This window comes from Dendropsophus ebraccatus, chromosome 7 (assembly GCF_027789765.1).
Source record: "Dendropsophus ebraccatus isolate aDenEbr1 chromosome 7, aDenEbr1.pat, whole genome shotgun sequence".
Lineage (NCBI taxonomy): Eukaryota > Metazoa > Chordata > Amphibia > Anura > Hylidae > Dendropsophus > Dendropsophus ebraccatus.
Genome location: NC_091460.1, coordinates 68,715,741 through 68,735,656, shown reverse-complemented (window position 1 = coordinate 68,735,656; position 19,916 = coordinate 68,715,741). Strand labels below are relative to the sequence as shown.

Below are 19,916 nucleotides of genomic sequence, written 5' to 3'. Positions count from 1 at the left end.
GTGTAATGGAGAAAAATAATTGTAAATGATAAAGGAAACTTTAAACTATACATACTGTATCTGGACTATTTTATAAAGTAAATTAAAGATTCACCTTTTTCCATTATGTCAATTTTAGGTCCAAAATTTTGAGGAAGTTTATTTCCAAAGTCATTTTTATAGCAGTCAGAGTTCTGTTTTTCTGATGCAAAGCTCTATATTCCCTACATCAATATATGTCACTAGGTAGAATTTAGGAGTTTCATGGGAATTTTTCACCCACAAAATTGCTATGAAATTTCCTCTTTATGCCCCTGATGAAAGGTAAAGAGGCATGCTTTAACACCGTTACCTTAGACAAGGAGGTAGGTCTCATAGGTCCTGTGCACACACAGTGAGGCAGTGATGCCCCAGTACTGTATGTCTCTAACACTTCACTATATCATCATTGTACTTATCTATAGAACAGATGGATTACATTGCTAGGGGTAATGTGAGACTTTTATAGAGCTTGTGTGTGCTCTCACACATACTAAGTTAAGTCTTTGCCTATTAATTCCCTCCTGACACACCCCATTCTATCCAATTAGTTCTCTGTATAATCTAGGATAGGTGCTCCAGAGCTATAAAGACTCTTTGCAATAGTTCTCCACACCAAGAGATGAGGATCCTGGGAAGAGGACCCCTCTAATACAGTATGTGAGAATGTTTTTACTAAAGTTGACAAGCTTTTTAAGTCGAATAAGGAATGGGGGAATGGGGAATCATTAAACACATTTAGCTTTATGGAAAATAAGCAAAGGATTTGATCATTCTATAATTTTTTTTTTAAATAGAAGCTTTAACTGGTATTAGCAGCTGCTAAACTTTTTGTTATATCTATCTGTCATACCTTAAGGCCCTATTCCACCAACAGATCTGACGACAGATTATCTGCCAAAGATTTGAAGCCAAACCCAGGAGTGGATTTGAAAAGAGGAGAAATCCAGTCTTTCCTCTAAGACCTGTTCTCTGATTATAGTCTGTTCCTGGGTTTGGCTTCAAATCTTTGGCAGATAATCTGTTGTCAGATCTATTGGTGGAATAGGGCCTTTAGGCCTGTTCTACTTTAAACCTCATTAAACTATTTAGTTGTTTTATGGTGTTTTCCTTTGTTTGCTTTAGACATCGCTGTTACCTAAAGACCTCACAAAAATCAACACCAAATGAGGTATTATTTAAAGACAATGCTATTTCAGGATTCAGTCTTGCATCGTGTAAAACACCTCTTTCAGGTAAAAACAATGACAAAATAGAATACAGGTCTATAATGGAAGTTGTAACCTAACTGTGCTATATTTCATTTCTTCTCTGTAGTATGCCCATTGCCATTAGTTAACAATACAGTCTTTCTTGGCACTAACCTTCATGTTGGAGAAGTTAACGGGGAAAAAGATTGTCAACAACTTTGCACGAACAACATCCGGTGCCAGTTTTTCACCTACAAACCAAATGATTGTAATCAAAACAAGTAAGGTTATAGACCAATATGTATGTACACTATGGGTTATTTAGACTGCAGGGTGTAAAGTTGGATCACCAATATTAAGTCTTCATTCTTTTCTGAATAGACAACATCATATAAATATACCTAATCTATTCTCCTAAAGGTGTAAGTGCCAATTGATGATGTCCACCAATGGCATGCCAACCGCTATAGAGCGTGGAAAAGGAGGATATTCGGGGTTCTCTTTAAGACTGTGTAAAACAAGGACAAGTGGAGGTAATTAGTATATAGAAAACTTTACTGGTCTATATGAGATCTGAGGCACACTACCTCTTATTTTGTCAGTCTTGTACAATGCACCATTTTCAAAATTCACTTGATTATCAGTAAACATTTCTATTGGTCAAATATACTCAACCCCCTTATCTGTGCTTACTATACTTGATTGAGGTGTGATTACACAATGAAGAAAACCTTCTTTGTATTCAATAACCCATCAAGCCATTGGAAGGAAATTGAGCTTCATACAGTCTAACTATACATTGGGTTATTCATGCACTGTACAAATAGCAAACATAATAAAGGTTTAAAAATGTTTCTATGGTTTTTCAGGATGTGGAGTACCTGTTGATCAGGCAGGAAGAATTGTAGGTGGCAGTAACAGCTCTCTTGGTGAATGGCCATGGCAAGTGAGCATGCACCTTAAATTATCTGCTAATAGACATGTGTGTGGTGGATCCATTATCAGCAGTCAATGGATTGTAACGGCTGCTCATTGTGTCGCTCTGTAAGTATCTGAAAGTATAACTTCAACTAAACAGAATTCTTTACTATCTGCGGAATATTTATTTACAAGGGTTGGAACTTTTCTGTTTTAAAGCTCTTAACAACCTGTATTCCTTCACACAGCTGTTTTGCAAGAGTCCTGGTGATTGGATAGCCCATTGCAAGGGTCCTGGTGATTGGATAGTCCAAAATGTAACAGAACTGTAGACATATTTATATCTCAATATGAAACTAAAAGGCTTACTTTGGAAGCTGGAAAAGTATTACCTTTCCTCCTTCCCTGGTGCCCAACTTTCACCTCCCTGTCATCTATAAAGTATACCTTTTGAGATGGGCAAAGTTGTGGCAGGTACTGTCAGGTATCGCTGTCATCATGTGAAACTAATGCCTGTACAATGGTGCCAATTTTGTAGAAGTGAAGCATTGGGGAGGAAGAAAAGGTATATTTTTCCTACTTTCAGAACAGCGTTTCGAATTAGGTAATAGTGTTTCACACATTTTATACAGACTTAGGCTATGTTTACACTACGTATACTGTGTATACGCTCAGGCCGGGATTCCATTCATTCACAAAACAACGTATCCTTTGCATAAATCACAGCCGTTGTTGCAAATTGCGACAACGGCCGTGATTTTTGCAAAAGATATGTTGTGTGAACATGGCCTTTCTATTGTTTTCTTTTAACATTACTCAAAGACTAGCAGGGTGCCATTAATTGAACTTGCCCTGCACTATTTTGGAGAAACCTTTATATTATTTTAAGAACAAAAAGGGACCCTCTTTTTCATTTGTCTATTTTTAGAAGAATTGTCTATGCCCTTTGGTTTATGTTTTTTTTTTTTCTTTTTTGTTACCTTTGATTTCCGCTCAGAGGTATAGATCTAAAGTGTACTCTGTTCATCCTAGATCTTTATTTTCAAGTGACATTTATGACCCATGAACAACTTCTTTTAAAGAAATTCACAGCAGATAATTTAATCTCATGTGATTTGCCCTGATCTTGCACTTTTCTCAATATAAACTTCAATTGGCTTTATTTAAACCAGACTATTCTGGATTCTCAGGGGGTCAGTGTTAAAACTTCAGAGAAATTTAGTTGTAGAACTTCGATCATTTTCAATCATATTGTAGCTAAATAAAGTCCCTTTCTGACAGCAGTTTCTTAAAACAGTGAATTAATAATAGTTTGATTCAAACTGTTAGACTGCCTGCTCCCCTACTTACCAGGTGGCTCTCTTTCCCAGATGCAACACCAGATTTTGTCCCTGCTGTTCTTAAATTGACTAGCCGATTTACACTGCCCTTGCTGTGTGGACAAGAAGTAACTTTCTCATTGTAACACTACAAGAATTTAAACATGTCAAAGATAAAGATATATCTAAGGCAAAAATAAAGAAAATCTTATAAGGGCAGACTAGATGGACCAGGTGGTCTTTAACTGCCAACAATCTTCTATGTTTAGACCCTGAGTAAAGCCCCCATTACACGGGATGACGAGAGGAAGCAAGTGAGTGATGACCTGTCAGGTCAGTGCTTGCTTGCTCTTCGTTTACCAGCCGGCTGCCGGCGCAATTACAAGTGTCAACAGTGAGCAATGAGGAGCAGGTGAGAGCCGGGGGGGGGGGGGGGGGTAGGCGCGGGAAACTGCGGAGGGGGGCTACCCTGGCGGCCGTCTGATTGTCCGGGCAGCCCATAGGAGACAGCGGCGGTCTGCCGCTCCTATTACACGGAGTGACGGCAGCAGATTGTTAACAGGCTGATTGTTGCCGTTTTAGCCTATTGAAGGACAACAATCAGCTGACATTGCGCATGTCGGCTGATCGTTGTATTCTATTAAACAAAATGACAGTAACGGCCGATATTGGCCGAATATAGCCGATAATCGTTTCGTGTAATAGAGCCTTTAGTCCCATAGAGTTGTATGGAGCAAGTAATCTCTATACACAAACTCCAGTGTGAATTGGAGGAGCAGTGAGGACTGAATGTGACATTGCATTAGGCAAACTGAGCTGTCCAGTAAGAAGCTACTTATCCTCATCATGGAGACGAAAAAATGTTTTGCTCATCGTCACATTAAAGGCCCTAAAGGCCCTATTACATTAAGTGATTATCGGTCATATTTGGCTGATTTCATTTATTAGTTGCTTTTTAGAGAGAATCCCCATTTTTTTTAAAATACTAAATATGACTATTTTATTGTTTTAAGAAATGCATTTGGCCCATGATTAAATATTTATTTTCTCTGTTAGGCTGGGTTCACACTACAATTTTGCAATCCATTTTTTTTATCCATTTTTTCCAAAAAAGGATGAAAAATACGGATGCATTTGTGTGCATCCGTTTTGACCCGTTTTTCAATTGACTTCAAATATAAAAAAAAAAAAAAAACCCTGAATCAAAACGGATCCGTTTTTTTTTAACGGACACAAAAATGTGGTAATGACTACGTTTTTGTGTACTTAAAAAAACAAACAAAAAAACCTAGTGTGAACCCAGCCTTAGCTTACAAAAACAATGCCTCAGATTTATATTACTGTAAAAAGAAACTGGTGCAAACTGCCCTCAGCAACCAATCACAGCTCAGAGGCTGCTCCACCCAACATTCAGTGCCTTATCTTATTCATGTATGATCTGTTCCTGACTCTCCTGCGTCCATTCCAGCCTGATTGTCTTGCAGTATATCAATTCCCCTGTACATAACACAGATATCTGATCCCCAAGCCTTTGTCACCTGCCTTAACCCACTTGTCTGTCTGTAATGCCATCTCTGCCTGACCCTCACTGTGTATTGCCTTCCTATCTCTCTTGCCTGATGCCATGGTGTCAAGCATCAGCACCCCTGGTCAGCTGATACCCCCAGTAGGACCGTACTTGTGGAGCAACCTTGTACTCTTTAGGCTAGGTTCACACTGCGTTTTCAGCATCCGTTTAACGGATCCGTTTTTTTTAACGTCCAGAAAAATAGGGTCAGCAACGTTTTTTGGTCCGTTTTGGTCCGCCAAAAAAAACGGATCCGTTTTTTTTTATAATGGAAGTCAATGGAAAAACGGATGCACACAAATGAATCCGTTTTTTTCAATCCGTTTTTCATGCGTTTTTTGCAAAAAACGGATGCGTTAAACGGATGCTGAAAACGCAGTGTGAACCTAGCCTTAGCAGCAGATGTCCAGCTTCTGCATCCTGATATAGACATATGGCCTTGGCTGCCATGGCAACCCATTCATACTGTGCTGTTTAAAATGGTATTTCTATATTATAAAAAATTCGAGATTTTACTATTTTTCTGAAGGCAGATGTGTATGTAAATCTATAGGCGTAATTTGCTTGAAATATGTGAGTGATTATAGAGTGGTATAGAAAAGTAAATATTAGTTAGGCCATGCATTTTTTTGCTACTAGTGCACTTAATAAGTAACAAAATCCACTGTATGGTCATTTTATCTAGATGGCCCCTGCCAAGATTTTGGAGCGTCTATGCTGGCATTTTAAACCAGTCAGAAATCACGCCAGCTACACCAGTTTTAGATATTGAACAAATTATAGTTCACCAAGATTATACTGGAACAGAAGGCGGCAATGACATTGCGTTACTAAAATTAAAAACACCTATTGCATATAATGGTAAGTGTTTTGTTAATGTGATAAAAATAGTTCTGCAACAGATAAACTGTTGAATTACATCATTCTTAAATATTTAAGGATATTGAGAGCATTAGCCAAACATAGATACTTATATACCAACAACAAAATAACCACTACGGTGTGCAAAATATTTGTGATTAATGTGTATGTGTTTAAGCAGCTATGTCCGCCAATTATATGACTGACTGCCAACATCTTACATGTACTGTAGCAACCGAGCGTCAGTTTACTATTGCTTCAAGGAAACTTACCTTGACAAGGGGGCAGGGCTTACAGGAAAGTGGAAGTTATTTCAATTACCAAAAAATGCACCACTTTTTGGCACAAAATTAAAAAAGAAAGAAACAAACAAACTTTAAACTAGACAGTCTTAGACTATGTTCCTACTTCGGGAACATATTGGGCAAAGGCGGCCATCTTCTTATAAAGAGAGTCGCTATTAAAGGGGTTATCCAGCACTACAAAAACATGGCCACTTTTCCCCCTACTGTTGTCTCCAGTTCAGGTGCAGTTTGCAATTAAGCTCCATTTACTTCAATGGAACTGAGTTTCAAAACCCCACCCAAACTAGGGAAAACAGTAGGGGAAAAGTGGCCATGTTTTTGTAGCACTGGATAACCCCTTTAATGATTATGATCATTATTACCAGCTGTCTATAATACGAAACGGCCTCCTTTCCCGTTATGGGAAGTAGGAACATAGCCTAAAGATGTAGCAGGATCCAAACCACCCACATCAAAAAGTTGTGAAGTGGCACTGGAATTAAGCACATCTCACAGGGGCCCCTCCAGAGGATCCACCGGCAGACCCCTCAGTGATATACTGCACTTTTGTCTGCTTTCCTGAGGGTGCAGCAACCTCAGTGACCACCTCAGGGTTTCCAAATGGGGCACCATAACACCTCTAGCACTTCACTGACATCATTGCATTCTGTAGCTATTTGTGCAAATTTGCAGTTAACTTGGAGCAATTTTGTACTCATTTGTCAGACTGCAATAATGTTAGTAAGGTGCCAGAGATGAAGAGGCTGGTTTGTAATGATGTTGTTGGATTCTTGCAGGCAGCATAAAGACACGTGAAGAAGTAGGTAATAGGGAAATTGTAGGGGCTGGGAAAAATGTATATGGTGGGAGTTTATAGGGAGATAAGGTGCATTAGACAGGGAGCCATAGGGGAATCAATAATAGTTGCTGGGGGCATTGGAGCAGTATATAGGAGATACAAAAGGCAGCAGTATATGGGGGCAGGAGGTCTCTGAGGCTTACAGTATTATTGGGTATGTAAGTCAGTGTTAGGAAGTCTGTGAGGCTGTCACTATTAAGAGGGTGGCAGAGGCTGGCAGCATTAGGGGGTTTGTAAGACTGGGATCCCTATTTGTTGCTGCTACTGAGGCTGGCATTATTAGTGGGTATCTCTATACTGCAACCACCACCTCTAAATCAAAGAATCAGAGGCTGTGGGGGCCCAGGTTGGTGGACAGCCTGGGGCCCAGGGTACATTTAATCTGCCCTTTTTTCCAGTACTTCTATTCAGTACAAAAATATTTAATTTTGTAGTCTCTGGTGCACTGATTACAATGTTGTTTTAATTTTGTAGCTGCCCCCCTGAGATATAAGGATTTTACTAATTGGTTGATCTGTATTTTTTCCTGAAGAGTCATATGGGCAGAACTTTTAATGTCTTTTAACCCTTTATTTACACCCTTGATGGGCAGATTCATGCTCTTCAATCTTATATTCATAACCCTGATGCAGGCATTCACACAGCTTTTTGAAATGAAGTTCACTCCCAGGGAAAAGTGCACATGATTTTTTTGTACTGCTTTAAATGGTTTGTCTAACCTGAACAAGACCCTTTTTCTAAATAGTCGGCCAGAAGTTTGGCTGATTTCTGGGCTCCTAAAGCCAGCGCTTACATGCTTAGTTTATTGGGTATTCCTTGCTCTGAATCCCACCATACTGTATATTGCCAATATTAACCTTTTAAGGCACATAGAGAGAGAACAGTCCTCATGAGATAACCCTTTAAAAATTATATAAAAACATATTTGGACATTTAACAGTGCCTGTGACCCTCTCCCTTCTTTTCCATCCTGCCTGTAAAAATGTAGATCAGCCTCATTTATTATCAAATGGAAATGAGAAGGTTGTGGCTTCATTGCAATGTGCAATATAGATGCATATAATTCTAAACACCAATGGATTTAAGAAACAATGACATAATTCAAATTACATGGCACATAAAATTTGAACTAAAACTTTGCTCCTACACATGTAAATTGATATAAAGCAATATTTCCCTCTTGTTACTAGATTATCAGCAAGCCATCTGCTTACCACCAAATCGGGACTCTTTTGTGCTTCCTAGCACATGCTGGATAACAGGATGGGGATACACCAATGAGTCTGGTAACTGAACATTACAGTTGTAAGACCTCCAGCCCTCCAATGAGTACCACATAATGAGTAGTTGTCTTTATAACATTGTTTTGTATTTTACATGAAAACACTTCCCTAGTTGAGGTTCTAATAATATTAATCGATATGCCAATACAATTGGTAGGTTATCAATAGATAGGGAGATTTGGAAGCAATCTGACAGGTGGATATCATCCATGGGCAAGAGGATATAGTTGACATCTACAACATCATGGCAAATAAGAGAAGACTATGGTCCTGTTGGTTTATCCCTTGTAGGGTTGTAATCAATAGCAATCATGCTTGTCTTCACAAGGGACTGAGGTTATCATCTCTATATGGTTATTCGCCCTGGTAATAGAGATTGTCATGTCTGTTGATTTTAAAGGGACAGCCCTGAGCCTAAAAACAGCCCTTAGGGCAATCTGGTATGATCCCCTTTTAAAGCACCCCAAAAGTATGTCCTGAGAGCTTCTTGTGTATTTTAAACTCCTTTACTACAAAAGAGTAAAAGGGATATTCCAGTATTTAAAAATGTATACTCTAATGAAAGGACAGGGAATAGGTGTCTTATCCCCGGAAGTCCATCTTTGGGACTCATCTCAATCTTGAGAATGGAGACCTGACTCTCCTAGCTCAATTATACAGCAGTAGAGATGAGCAAGTACTGCTCGATCGAGTAGGTATTTGATTAAATAGTGCACTATTTGAAATACTCGTTTTCGATCGAGTATTCGACCAAAAATGCAGTAAAAATTTGATTCCCCTCCCACCTTCTGGTGTTTTTTTTTAATTTTTTTACCAATAACTCTGCATGGAGGGCGGGACAGGCACTAGAAGCGTACAGGAAGTAAAAAAAAAAAGCATCTGCATTTATTGGCTGACTAAACCATGTGACCGTACACGAATAATGGTTTTCATATTCAGATGTTACTTGGAGCTAGACAGGGATACAGTATATAGCAGGGACAGTAAGGTGTTAGGGCTAAAATTATAGATAGCAGAAATTGATCACACATATATACAGCTATTAAACCAGCTAGCAGCACATCCGTGTGTTCATATAGGCAGGCAGATGGAGTGCACTATGAGGGATAGGCTGCAGTGTATCTAGCGCTCTGGAATTAAGGGCACTTTATGAATAAATAAATAAATAAATAAATAATAATACTTGGTGAAGACCTCAGATATAGCATATACAGCTGTATACTGAAAGTGTGCTGGAGTGTATTGTTGAGAGGCTGTGATAGTGGCATAATTCTGCGACGTTGGTGTGTTAGATGCACCCAGGCATGCTTCCCTTGCTGACCCAGTTGCATTCCAGTGGTGTTTGCATCATTTTCGGTGCTGTCATGGTGGACTTGGAAAATTAATTTCAAAACCACTTGGAGATCACCAAGTCACAAGCATTTTTTCCCATAGACCTTAATGGGATTCGATATTCGATTGAATAGTCAAGCATTGTGGTCTACTAAAATCGAATTTCGAACTTTTAAATATTTCACTACTCGCTTATCTCCATACAGCAGGTCAGCATGTACACCATTCTTTCTCTAAAGGGTCACCAGAGATAGCCAAGCATCATACTGTACTATATCTGTCATCTCCATAAAGAATGAATTGTGCACATGCTGACCCCCTGCCCAATTCACCAAGGAGAGAAGGGTCCCCTTCTCAAGATCATGGGTGATCCCAAAGGTGAGAGTCCTTTCCAATGATCAGAGACTTTTGATTTTTCAGTTACTGGAATACCTTTAGAAAAACAAAAAACAAACATTGCCTCTGAATATGGGTGACTACCCTAGCACCTTCACTTGATCTTTTGTAGTGATGCTTCTTCCATAAGTGGATTATTGAAAGTTTGGGAGTTTGCCCTATGAAAGCATTTGCAATCTGTTGTAGAGGATTTGGCTTCTGTGTGGGTCCACCTATTTATTTTCTACTTTGGAATACCTAAAATTATCTGTTAAAAATATGTGCATGCAAAATAATAATAATAAAAAAATCCCCTTGAAGAATAAGACTTCAAAGAATGGCAAAAAAATGTGTGTGAGAGTGAGGCCATGTTCACACTATGTACAGTATAACACCGGTCATTCTCTGACACGGCCGGGTCACAGAACGGCTGTTGTTTCTGAAGATCATCCCTGCAGTACCGTCTGGAAGATCTTCACTTCTGCTGAATTCGGATGCGCGCGCCACAAAGGGGGGCCCGCGGGGCCCTCAGGGCCCCGCAAGGCCCTCCCTTTCGATCACTCTTGTGACCGCAAGCATTATTTTGCTTGCGGTCACAAGAGTCCGACTCTGTCTTCCCCCGGCTGCTGTGCAGCTGCCGGGGATGTCGCGTCTTATCCCCGGCAGCGCACGCATCCCAGAGCTCCCTGCGCGCCTTGGGCCCTGACTTCCGGTTCCGGCGCGCAGGGAGCTCTGGGATGCGCGCGCTGCCGGGGATAAGACGCGACACCCCCGGCAGCCGCGCAGCAGCTGGGGACAGACCGAAGGAGTGAGGATCAACGTGGGAGCGCGTTGTCAGGTGAGTTAAGTTTTGTTTTTTATCAGCCTGGTGGGGGGAAAGGGGACCATCTATAAGGGAGGAGGGGGGGGGTGAAGGGGACCATCTATAAGGGAGGAGGGGGGGGGGGTGAAGGGGACCATCTATAAGGGAGGAGGGGGGGGGGTGAAGGGGACCATCTATAAGGGAGGAGGGGGGGGGGTGAAGGGGACCATCTATAAGGGAGGAGGGGGGGTGAAGGGGACCATCTATAAGGGAGGAGGGGGGTGAAGGGGACCATCTATAAGGGAGGGGGGGTGAAGGGGACCATCTATAAGGGAGGGGGGGTGAAGGGGACCATCTATAAGGGGAGGGGTGAAGGGGACCATCTATAAGGGAGGGGGGGTGAAGGGGACCATCTATAAGGGAGGGGGGGTGAAGGGGACCATCTATAAGGGAGGGGGGGGTGAAGGGGACCATCTATAAGGGGGGGGGTGAAGGGGACCATCTATAAGGGAGGAGGGGGGGGGGTGAAGGGGACCATCTATAAGGGAGGAGGGGGGGTGAAGGGGACCATCTATAAGGGAGGAGGGGGGTGAAGGGGACCATCTATAATGGGAGGAGGGGGGGTGAAGGGGACCATCTATAAGGGAGGGGGGGTTAAGGGGCCCATCTATAAGGGAGGGGGGGTGAAGGGGACCATCTATAAGGGAGGAGGGGGGGGGGAAGGGGACCATCTATAAGGGAGGAGGGGGGGGTGAAGGGGACCATCTATAAGGGAGGAGGGGGGGTGAAGGGGACCATCTATAAGGGAGGAGGGGGGGTGAAGGGGACCATCTATAAGGGAGGAGGGGGGGTGAAGGGGACCATCTATAAGGGAGGAGGGGGGGGTGAAGGGGACCATCTATAAGGCAGGGGAGGTGAAGGGGACCATCTATAAGGAAGGGGGGGGGTGAAGGGGACCATCTATAAGGGAGGGGGGGGGGTGAAGGGGACCATCTATAAGAGAGGGGGGGAAGGGGGCCATCCATAAGGGAGGGTGAGGAGAGAGGGGGCCATCTATAAGGGAGGGGGTAAAGGGGGCCATCTATAAGGGAGGAGGGGGGGTGAAGGGGACCATCTATAAGGGAGGAGGGGGGGTGAAGGGGACCATCTATAAGGGGGGGGGGTGAAGGGGACCATCTATAAGGGAGGAGGGGGGGTGAAGGGGACCATCTATAAGGGAGGAGGGGGGGTGAAGGGGACCATCTATAAGGGGGGAGGGGGGGTGAAGGGGACCATCTATAAGGGAGGAGGGGGGGTGAAGGGGACCATCTATAAGGGGGGGTGAAGGGGACCATCTATAAGGGAGGAGGGGGGGGGGGTGAAGGGGACCATCTATAAGGGAGGAGGGGGTGGGGAGGGGACCATCTATAAGGGAGGAGGGGGGGTGAAGGGGACCATCTATAAGGGAGATGGGGGGGTGAAGGGGACCATCTATAAGGGAGATGGGGGGGTGAAGGGGACCATCTATAAGGCATGGGGGGTGAAGGGGACCATCTATAAGGGAGGGGGGGTGAAGGGGACCATCTATAAGGGAGGGGGGGTGAAGGGGACCATCTATAAGGGAGGGGAGGAAGGGGACCATCTATAAGGGAGGGGGGGAGAGGGGGCCATCTATAAGGGAGGGTGAGGAGAGAGGAGGCCATCTATAAGGGAGGGGGTAGAGGAGGCCATCTATAAGGAGGGGGGAGAGGAGGCCATCTATAAGGGAGGGTGGGGGGAGAGGGGGCCATCTATAAGGGAGGGGGTAAAGGGGGCCATCTATAAGGGAGGAGGGGGGGTGAAGGGGACCATCTATAAGGGAGGAGGGGGGGTGAAGGGGACCATCTATAAGGGAGGAGGGGGGGTGAAGGGGACCATCTATAAGGGAGGAGGGGGGGTGAAGGGGACCATCTATAAGGGAGGAGGGGGGGTGAAGGGGACCATCTATAAGGGGGGAGGGGGGGTGAAGGGGACCATCTATAAGGGAGGAGGGGGGGTGAAGGGGACCATCTATAAGGGGGGGTGAAGGGGACCATCTATAAGGGAGGAGGGGGGGGGTGAAGGGGACCATCTATAAGGGAGGAGGGGGGGGAGGGGACCATCTATAAGGGAGGAGGGGGGGTGAAGGGGACCATCTATAAGGGAGATGGGGGTGAAGGGGACCATCTATAAGGGAGATGGGGGGGTGAAGGGGACCATCTATAAGGCATGGGGGGTGAAGGGGACCATCTATAAGGGAGGGGGGTGAAGGGGACCATCTATAAGGGAGGGGGGGTGAAGGGGACCATCTATAAGGGAGGGGGGGAAGGGGACCATCTATAAGGGAGGGGGGGAGAGGGGGCCATCTATAAGGGAGGGTGAGGAGAGAGGAGGCCATCTATAAGGGAGGGGGTAGAGGAGGCCATCTATAAGGAGGGGGGAGAGGAGGCCATCTATAAGGGAGGGTGGGGGGAGAGGGGGCCATCTATAAGGAGGGCAACATGGGGGGAGAGGGGCCATCTATTTGGGGGGGGCAACATAGGGGGAGAGGGAATACACAGAGGGGGGCATATATTATTAGGGGGTCACATAGAGTCAGGGCTACCCACTAAATGAGGGTGTAAAGGGGACAATACAGATGTGCAGTGTGTATATAGATGAGGATGGTGCCAGAGTGAGGAGACTAATATGTCTGTCTGGCAGATTCTGTGGATTCGTGGCTCGGAGAAGTTCTCATAACGGCCCAGGGCAAATGGAGAAGAAGATGAAAAGGGAAGAACTCCGATCAGAGAAGACGTCCCCCTGTGAGTCACCTGATATATCTGCACTGTAATGTATATGGTGTATAGAGCCTGTGTAGAGCTGGGGCCACCTCTATATGACTGGATGAGTTGATTTAGTGTACTGGATTTGGTCAGTAACAATATGGTGGTGATGGTAGTGGTTGTGGTGTGGCAGTAATGTTTCCTTCCTATATACTGGTATTACTGGTAATATTGGTCTCAGTATACAGGATTTGGTCAGTAACAGTATGGCGGTAATATGTACGGTGATAATACTTTCTCTTCCAATATGCTGGTGTTAGTGGTAATATCTGTCTTGGTGTGTGTATATATATATATATATATATATATATATATATACACACACCAATAGCATCACTTGGTCGTGAAAGGAGGGGGGGGGCCAAGTTGGCGTCTCGCACCAGGGCCCAGGAGACATTAGCTACGCCCCTGGTGCACACCCTTGTGCGCTCGCATCCAAATTCAACGCTGCACACAATGGAGCGTGTGGCTAGAGCCGCACGCTCCATTGTGTGAACTGACAGGTTCTCTGCAGCCACTATTAAATGAATAGCGGCCGCAGATAACTGACATGTTCAGTGTTTTGCGTGGCCGCTAGCAATCCTGGCTGGAGTGTATACTATGTGTGTACACTCCAGCCGTGATTACATAGACAGCATCACAATGTCAGTTCCATATGTCAATGTAAGTTTCTATGTCATTGAAGGACTTACTTCAGATGTGCTCCAGAAGGCTGAGGTACCTCCAAAGTCAAGCATGGAATGTCAGCAGAGTTATTCCACACACCTGATTAGCAATAAGGTCTTATGTGCTGGATATAACCAAGGCCAGATTGATTCATGCCAGGTAAGCACTGCCGTCTGCACTACTAGTTGTCACATTTTAAAAGTATACATGTAGAACTGGTGATCAGAGTTATAGTGAAGTGATGGATAGTAAAAAGGCATCTATAAATAAGGTTAAACCACTGCCAAAGTCTTTTACTGCAGGTTGTAGTAGATTTTTTAACCTTGAGGCTTGTATGGTATATGTAGAAAAAAAAGGCTTCAGATACGGTTACTAACAATAAAAGGGAGAATTGCAGCCATCAAAAGATTGCAACCGTCAAAGGTCTATATGTCTTTGTGGCCTAGATGGAAGGGACAGAAAACTCACTTCCCCCACCCTTATGTTACATTGTAAATGTGTGCCTTTAAAAAGTGTTTATTATGATTTTTGTATTGCTGTGCCATGTTTGAATTGTGCTAACCACAAGATCTGTGCATCTGTTAGGGTGTGGATATAAAAGCTGCTGATTGTTCTATGGAGAGGTGCAGTAGGACCCTGTCAGCTTACAGGAGATGATTAGGAAAATTAGGAGGCATTTACACATCCGCAAATTTGCGGACCTTATTGATGGGGAAGGAATGTAATGGATTTGTTCCCCGTCCGCGTGATGTGTCAGTATCATACCGGCAGCAGGGAAACTTTTTGAATCGGTGCGGCACTGTGGTGACAGAGCGTTGCGGCTCTATCACTACAGAGCCATGGCAGTTCAAATAGTTTCCCCGCTTACGTTGCAAATGATGTTGGCCTTCAGTTATCTTTTCCGTCCTCCCTATACGCAGGAATGTTCAGTATGTCTGATCATTCCTATGTTCTCTATGGGGATGGGGGGGGGAGGGTGAGGGCCACCAGAGAGCTCTGGTGGCAAGATATATCTGAGAACAAAGGGGTCAGTCAGTGATTTTCCATAATACTCGACAACTATTTCCACTGACGTCATCTGTAGGTGGAGAATTGGGAGAGACCCATACACTGTATACTGAAGGTCCAAACGGATATGGCTGACAAAAGTATAAAGTGTTGGGGAACCTTGAGGTCTATGAAGAGGTATGGACAGAAATTCATGTACTGCTTGGTGAGCATACAGTGGCACTTTAAAATAGCCACCGTGGAAATAGCCAACGTGGAAAATAGTAGAAAAGTAGAAAGAAAATAATATTCTTTTTATTGAGTCAGTATTAAAGCGAGACATCCAAACATGGAAAATTGTACTCCTTAGTCTAGAAGCTGATCATTCCTGTGGTCAGCCGCAGCAATTCAATATGGTGGTTGTGTCATGTGTGTTGCATTAAGCATGTTGTGCTACTGTATGTCACATAATATTATATGTCCTTTCTCTCTTATTGAGCCAAGAGGGTTAAGAAGGTTTCCCATGACCACTAGTGGTTGGTTCATAGAATTTACCACAGACTAATCTGTATTGTATTTTTCTCACTGTATAGCACACAATTCATACAATAGTGTGGATGTCATTTTGACATGTTAAAAATTTTATTATAAATTTTAAGGGAGATTCCGGTGGTCCTCTCGCTTGCGTGGTTGACAAGACGTGGTATCTAATTGGAATTACAAGCTGGGGTGAAGGCTGCGCACGTGCAGACAAGCCAGGAGTATACACTAAAGTCACAGGATTTACAGACTGGATTGTAAAACATACACAAATGTAAGATAAATAATCTTTAAAAATGTTAAATTATTTTTTTTTTACAGCAGGCAGTAGCAATGGAGTCCCGAGTTTGGATCAACACAGTACATAGGTACTGTATTGATCTTAATGAGAAATCAAGGTATTTCTCATAGAAGTCCCCTAGAGACACTACAAAAGTGTCTATATATTAAGAATATAAATAAGGCTATACCATATTTAAAGTTTAAAACCCTTTTCATATTTTTTAAACAAAAAATGTAAACAACAAAACTAAACATATTTGAAAATGTTGCATGTGGAATTGCCATAACTATTAAATTATCACATTCCTGTGGTCGCACAGAATATGCACAAGTGCAAAATTGCTGATTTATGGTCAAGTCATCTCCCCTCTCCCTTCCTCAAATAGACACATAGACCAAAAATAAAAACACTATAAGGGTCAGAATAGAGAAATTTTAGACACTTAAAAAAAAGGTTTTCATTTTTTAAGATTAGTAAAATATAAACCATATAAAGTGGGTAATCATACCCACTTGTGGAATATAAATCTGTCCAAACGTGAGTTCTTACAATATGGAGTATCCCACTAGGCACAGGACTGAATAGAGAGAAATATTACTTAAATCACACAAAGGAGGAACAATTTTCCACTAAGCAATGGGGTATGAACACACACAGTTCTGTTGCACCACACCTCGATATGATTGGAGATTCCCTAAGTAGTGTACAGTAGGATACAATCCCAGGCCTCGGAACCCCAAACAGGCTGAAAAAGATGTAAGATCAGCTTGGTTGCATAGTCACAGAGGTCCGGACATTGAATGCCAGAATTGAATGGCCTGAAATAGTATCCTCCTGAACACTAATGAGGGAATGGTTACTCTAATCCTATTGAGGTGCGGTGCAATAGACCTGACTTCAGTGTACCTATGTTCATACCCCATTGTTTAGAAAGACATTGTTCCTCCCACTTTGTGAATCTACCAGTACTTATTAACACTTTGACAGACTAACACAGCTGAGGCATATCTGGGAAATATCTGAGATTTTTACCTCTTATCCTTGGCTGTTGTATGACACTATCTATCTTAGCTGTATCACTGATACTAGGTCCATTTAGCGTATTTAATGTTTACCAGTACCATATTGTTTAAGTATGTGTGCTAGACAAAACGCGATAAGATGGTTCCCTGATGAACTCAGAACATATGGCTGGGGGAAATGCATCAGAACTTCTGTTTGACATCTAAACCATCAAAATAGATAAAAATGATCAACGGTACTAGCTTTTATAATCTCTCTTTGCACTCAATCATAGGGAGGGACCTTTGTGGTTGGAGAACTCCAAGGAGGCAGGGACAGTAATTAGGGTCCTAAGCTGTAATAGAGGGGAATGTGCTACTGGAAGCCACACTTATTTTAGTGGCCCTAGTGTCTATCTGGTTCTCTATCTTTGGCTTATTGATATCTTAAGCAATTAGCAGCTTTGGACATATTTGGTGATAGAAACTTCACTAAATACATCTTTTAGGTATTCTAACTAGTACAGTAGTAGTTTTTTTTCGGTAATACTTGTGGAATATAAATAATATGTCAGGTTTACCACATGTCAAATGGTGTAAAAACAAAACCACCCTGACATTTAAAAAATAGCTTTTATTTTCAATTTCAGAATTTTTTGCCACATGTTTTGTGGGAAATTTAAGAGTGTAATTACAAAGTACACATAGTCCAACAAATAAGCCCTTTTATCATTCTATACATGAAAAAAATAAAAATTGTGACAATTCAAATGTAATAAAGAGAAAGCAAAAACCCTGGTATGGGGCAAGTGACATTTATCACATCAGATTTTTTTTTCTATCTTCTGGGTTACAGTTAGGGTTTTAGGTTGAACTTGATTATTGTCTTTTGCCAACCTTATTAACTATGAAGCATTTTCTGTGTTCCCCAATAATGGTATAACTATATTGCAATTTCTTTTCCAGAGTAATTTAGGCAAGACATGAATATTCAACCCCTTAATCCATGCTGGTTCTACATGTCCCAACAGCAGCAATGGTGTATTGGAAACAGGCTGGACCTTCAATCACTGTCCAAAATTCCAAGGATATGTTTTGTTTGTTAGTTATTTCTATCAGTTATTGTGTCTGGGTCTATTCCAAAATTTGTATATGTCTAATGAAATTAAAAGTGAGATGTTCTGTTGCTGGTTCATACTATCACATCCATACCTACTATTGACATGAGGGTACCCCTACAGCTTGTAGGAAAGAAGGTTGGCTTGATCTTTTTTGTCTTTTAAAGCGACTCTGTACCCACAATCTGACCCCCCCAAACCACTTGTAACTTCAGATAGCTGCTTTTAATCCAAGATCTGTCCTGGGGTCCGTTCGGCAGGTGATGCAGTTATTGTTTTAAAAACAACTTTTAAACTTGTAGCGCTGTGTCTAACTGCTGGGGCTTACATTTGTATATGCATTAGGCTGGCACGCCCTCTCTCCTTCCTTTCTCACCCACCCTCCTAGGAATGCTCCAGGCAGACTGCTTCCTATTCCCCAGCTTTGTGCATAATGAACATGGGCTGGATCGTTAAGACACCTGTGCAAAGCTGAAACAGCAGTAAATGTTCCTAGATCATTCCTAATGCTGAGGAGGGTGGGGAGGAAGGACGGAGAGGTGGTGCCAGCCTAACGTATTTACAAATGTAAGCCCTGGCCGTTAGACACAGCGTTGTAGGATTAAAAGTTGTTTTTAAAACAATAACTGCATCCCCTGCCGAACGGACCCAGGACAGATCTTGCATTAAAAGCAGCTATCTGAAGGTACAAGTGGTTTGGGGGGGACAGATTGTGGGTACAGAGTCTCTTTAAGTCTTATATGTTTCTCCTTGTTTTCCAGCACATCCACAGATGCTCAGTCTTTTGGAGAGAACTTGAGCTCTTTGTCATGTTTCTCAAACTATTCCTAAATGTGATACAGTGCATTATACTGCTGAAAGACGCCGCTGTTGTGGTATACTGCACCAGTGCCAGGGTGTGCTTTTCCAGCTGAACATTGCCCATGGCATTATCCTGGTGCTACTGAATCTCTTTTCTAGTCTGATCTAACTTCTATACTACATTGTGGCTTTGAGGCAAACCACAGTAGACTGACACGCTTTATAAATGATAATTTTGGGACAGTGCTTCCTATTATACTGACACATACCACTTTCCTAGGTAGGTGACACACCCAACCCACCATCCACATGATGTAATAGAGAATTTAATTTTTCAATCCAGAACACTTTCTATTATCCAACAATGCTCATATGGCTACTGTCATTGCTTTTGGTGGTGGAAAGGGGTTAGCATTGGCACTCTGACTGGTACTCAGCATGCTGTAATTCACTTTACATTCTGACAACTTTATATTATAGCCAGCATTAACCTTTTTGGACATTTTGCTAAAGTAAATTTTCTAGGTTATAAGACTAGACTTAGGGTACAAACACACACAGCATATACGCTGCGTATTTACTGCTGCGATACGCAGCAGATATGCAGCAGATTAGATCTAAATAACTGAACACAGTATCAAATCTGCTGCGTATCTGCTGCGTATCTGCTGTGTTTGTACCCTTACCCTTGTCAAAATTGCTCAGTTTTTTCATTTGCCAATTCTTTCTGTTTTAATATGTCAGCTGACTGTTCACTGTGTGCCTAATATATTCAACCCCATGACAGGCGCTTTTGTTATGACATAATTAATGCTATACACCTACCCTGTCAGTGGTTTGAAGGTTATGGCTGATCGGTGTACAATGTTTATATATCCCAGTTCCACCAT

The 19,916-nt window shown here is 42.6% G+C and overlaps 1 protein-coding gene across 1 annotated transcript in view; it reads left to right on the top strand.

Annotated features, from left to right (window-relative positions):
• The window catches only part of KLKB1 (kallikrein B1), a 67,113-nt gene extending 48,820 nt beyond the window's left edge, over nucleotides 1-18,293 (top strand). The window contains exons 8-16 of the mRNA XM_069976558.1: nucleotides 1,144-1,253; nucleotides 1,336-1,489; nucleotides 1,629-1,741; nucleotides 2,078-2,252; nucleotides 5,698-5,873; nucleotides 8,207-8,302; nucleotides 14,316-14,455; nucleotides 15,943-16,097; nucleotides 18,074-18,293. Of these exons, the coding sequence (XP_069832659.1) occupies nucleotides 1,144-1,253; nucleotides 1,336-1,489; nucleotides 1,629-1,741; nucleotides 2,078-2,252; nucleotides 5,698-5,873; nucleotides 8,207-8,302; nucleotides 14,316-14,455; nucleotides 15,943-16,097; nucleotides 18,074-18,083 (1,129 nt within the window). The 3' untranslated portion in view covers nucleotides 18,084-18,293. The remainder of the gene's footprint in view (nucleotides 1-1,143; nucleotides 1,254-1,335; nucleotides 1,490-1,628; nucleotides 1,742-2,077; nucleotides 2,253-5,697; nucleotides 5,874-8,206; nucleotides 8,303-14,315; nucleotides 14,456-15,942; nucleotides 16,098-18,073) is intronic.
• Nucleotides 18,294-19,916: the final 1,623 nt, after the last annotated feature.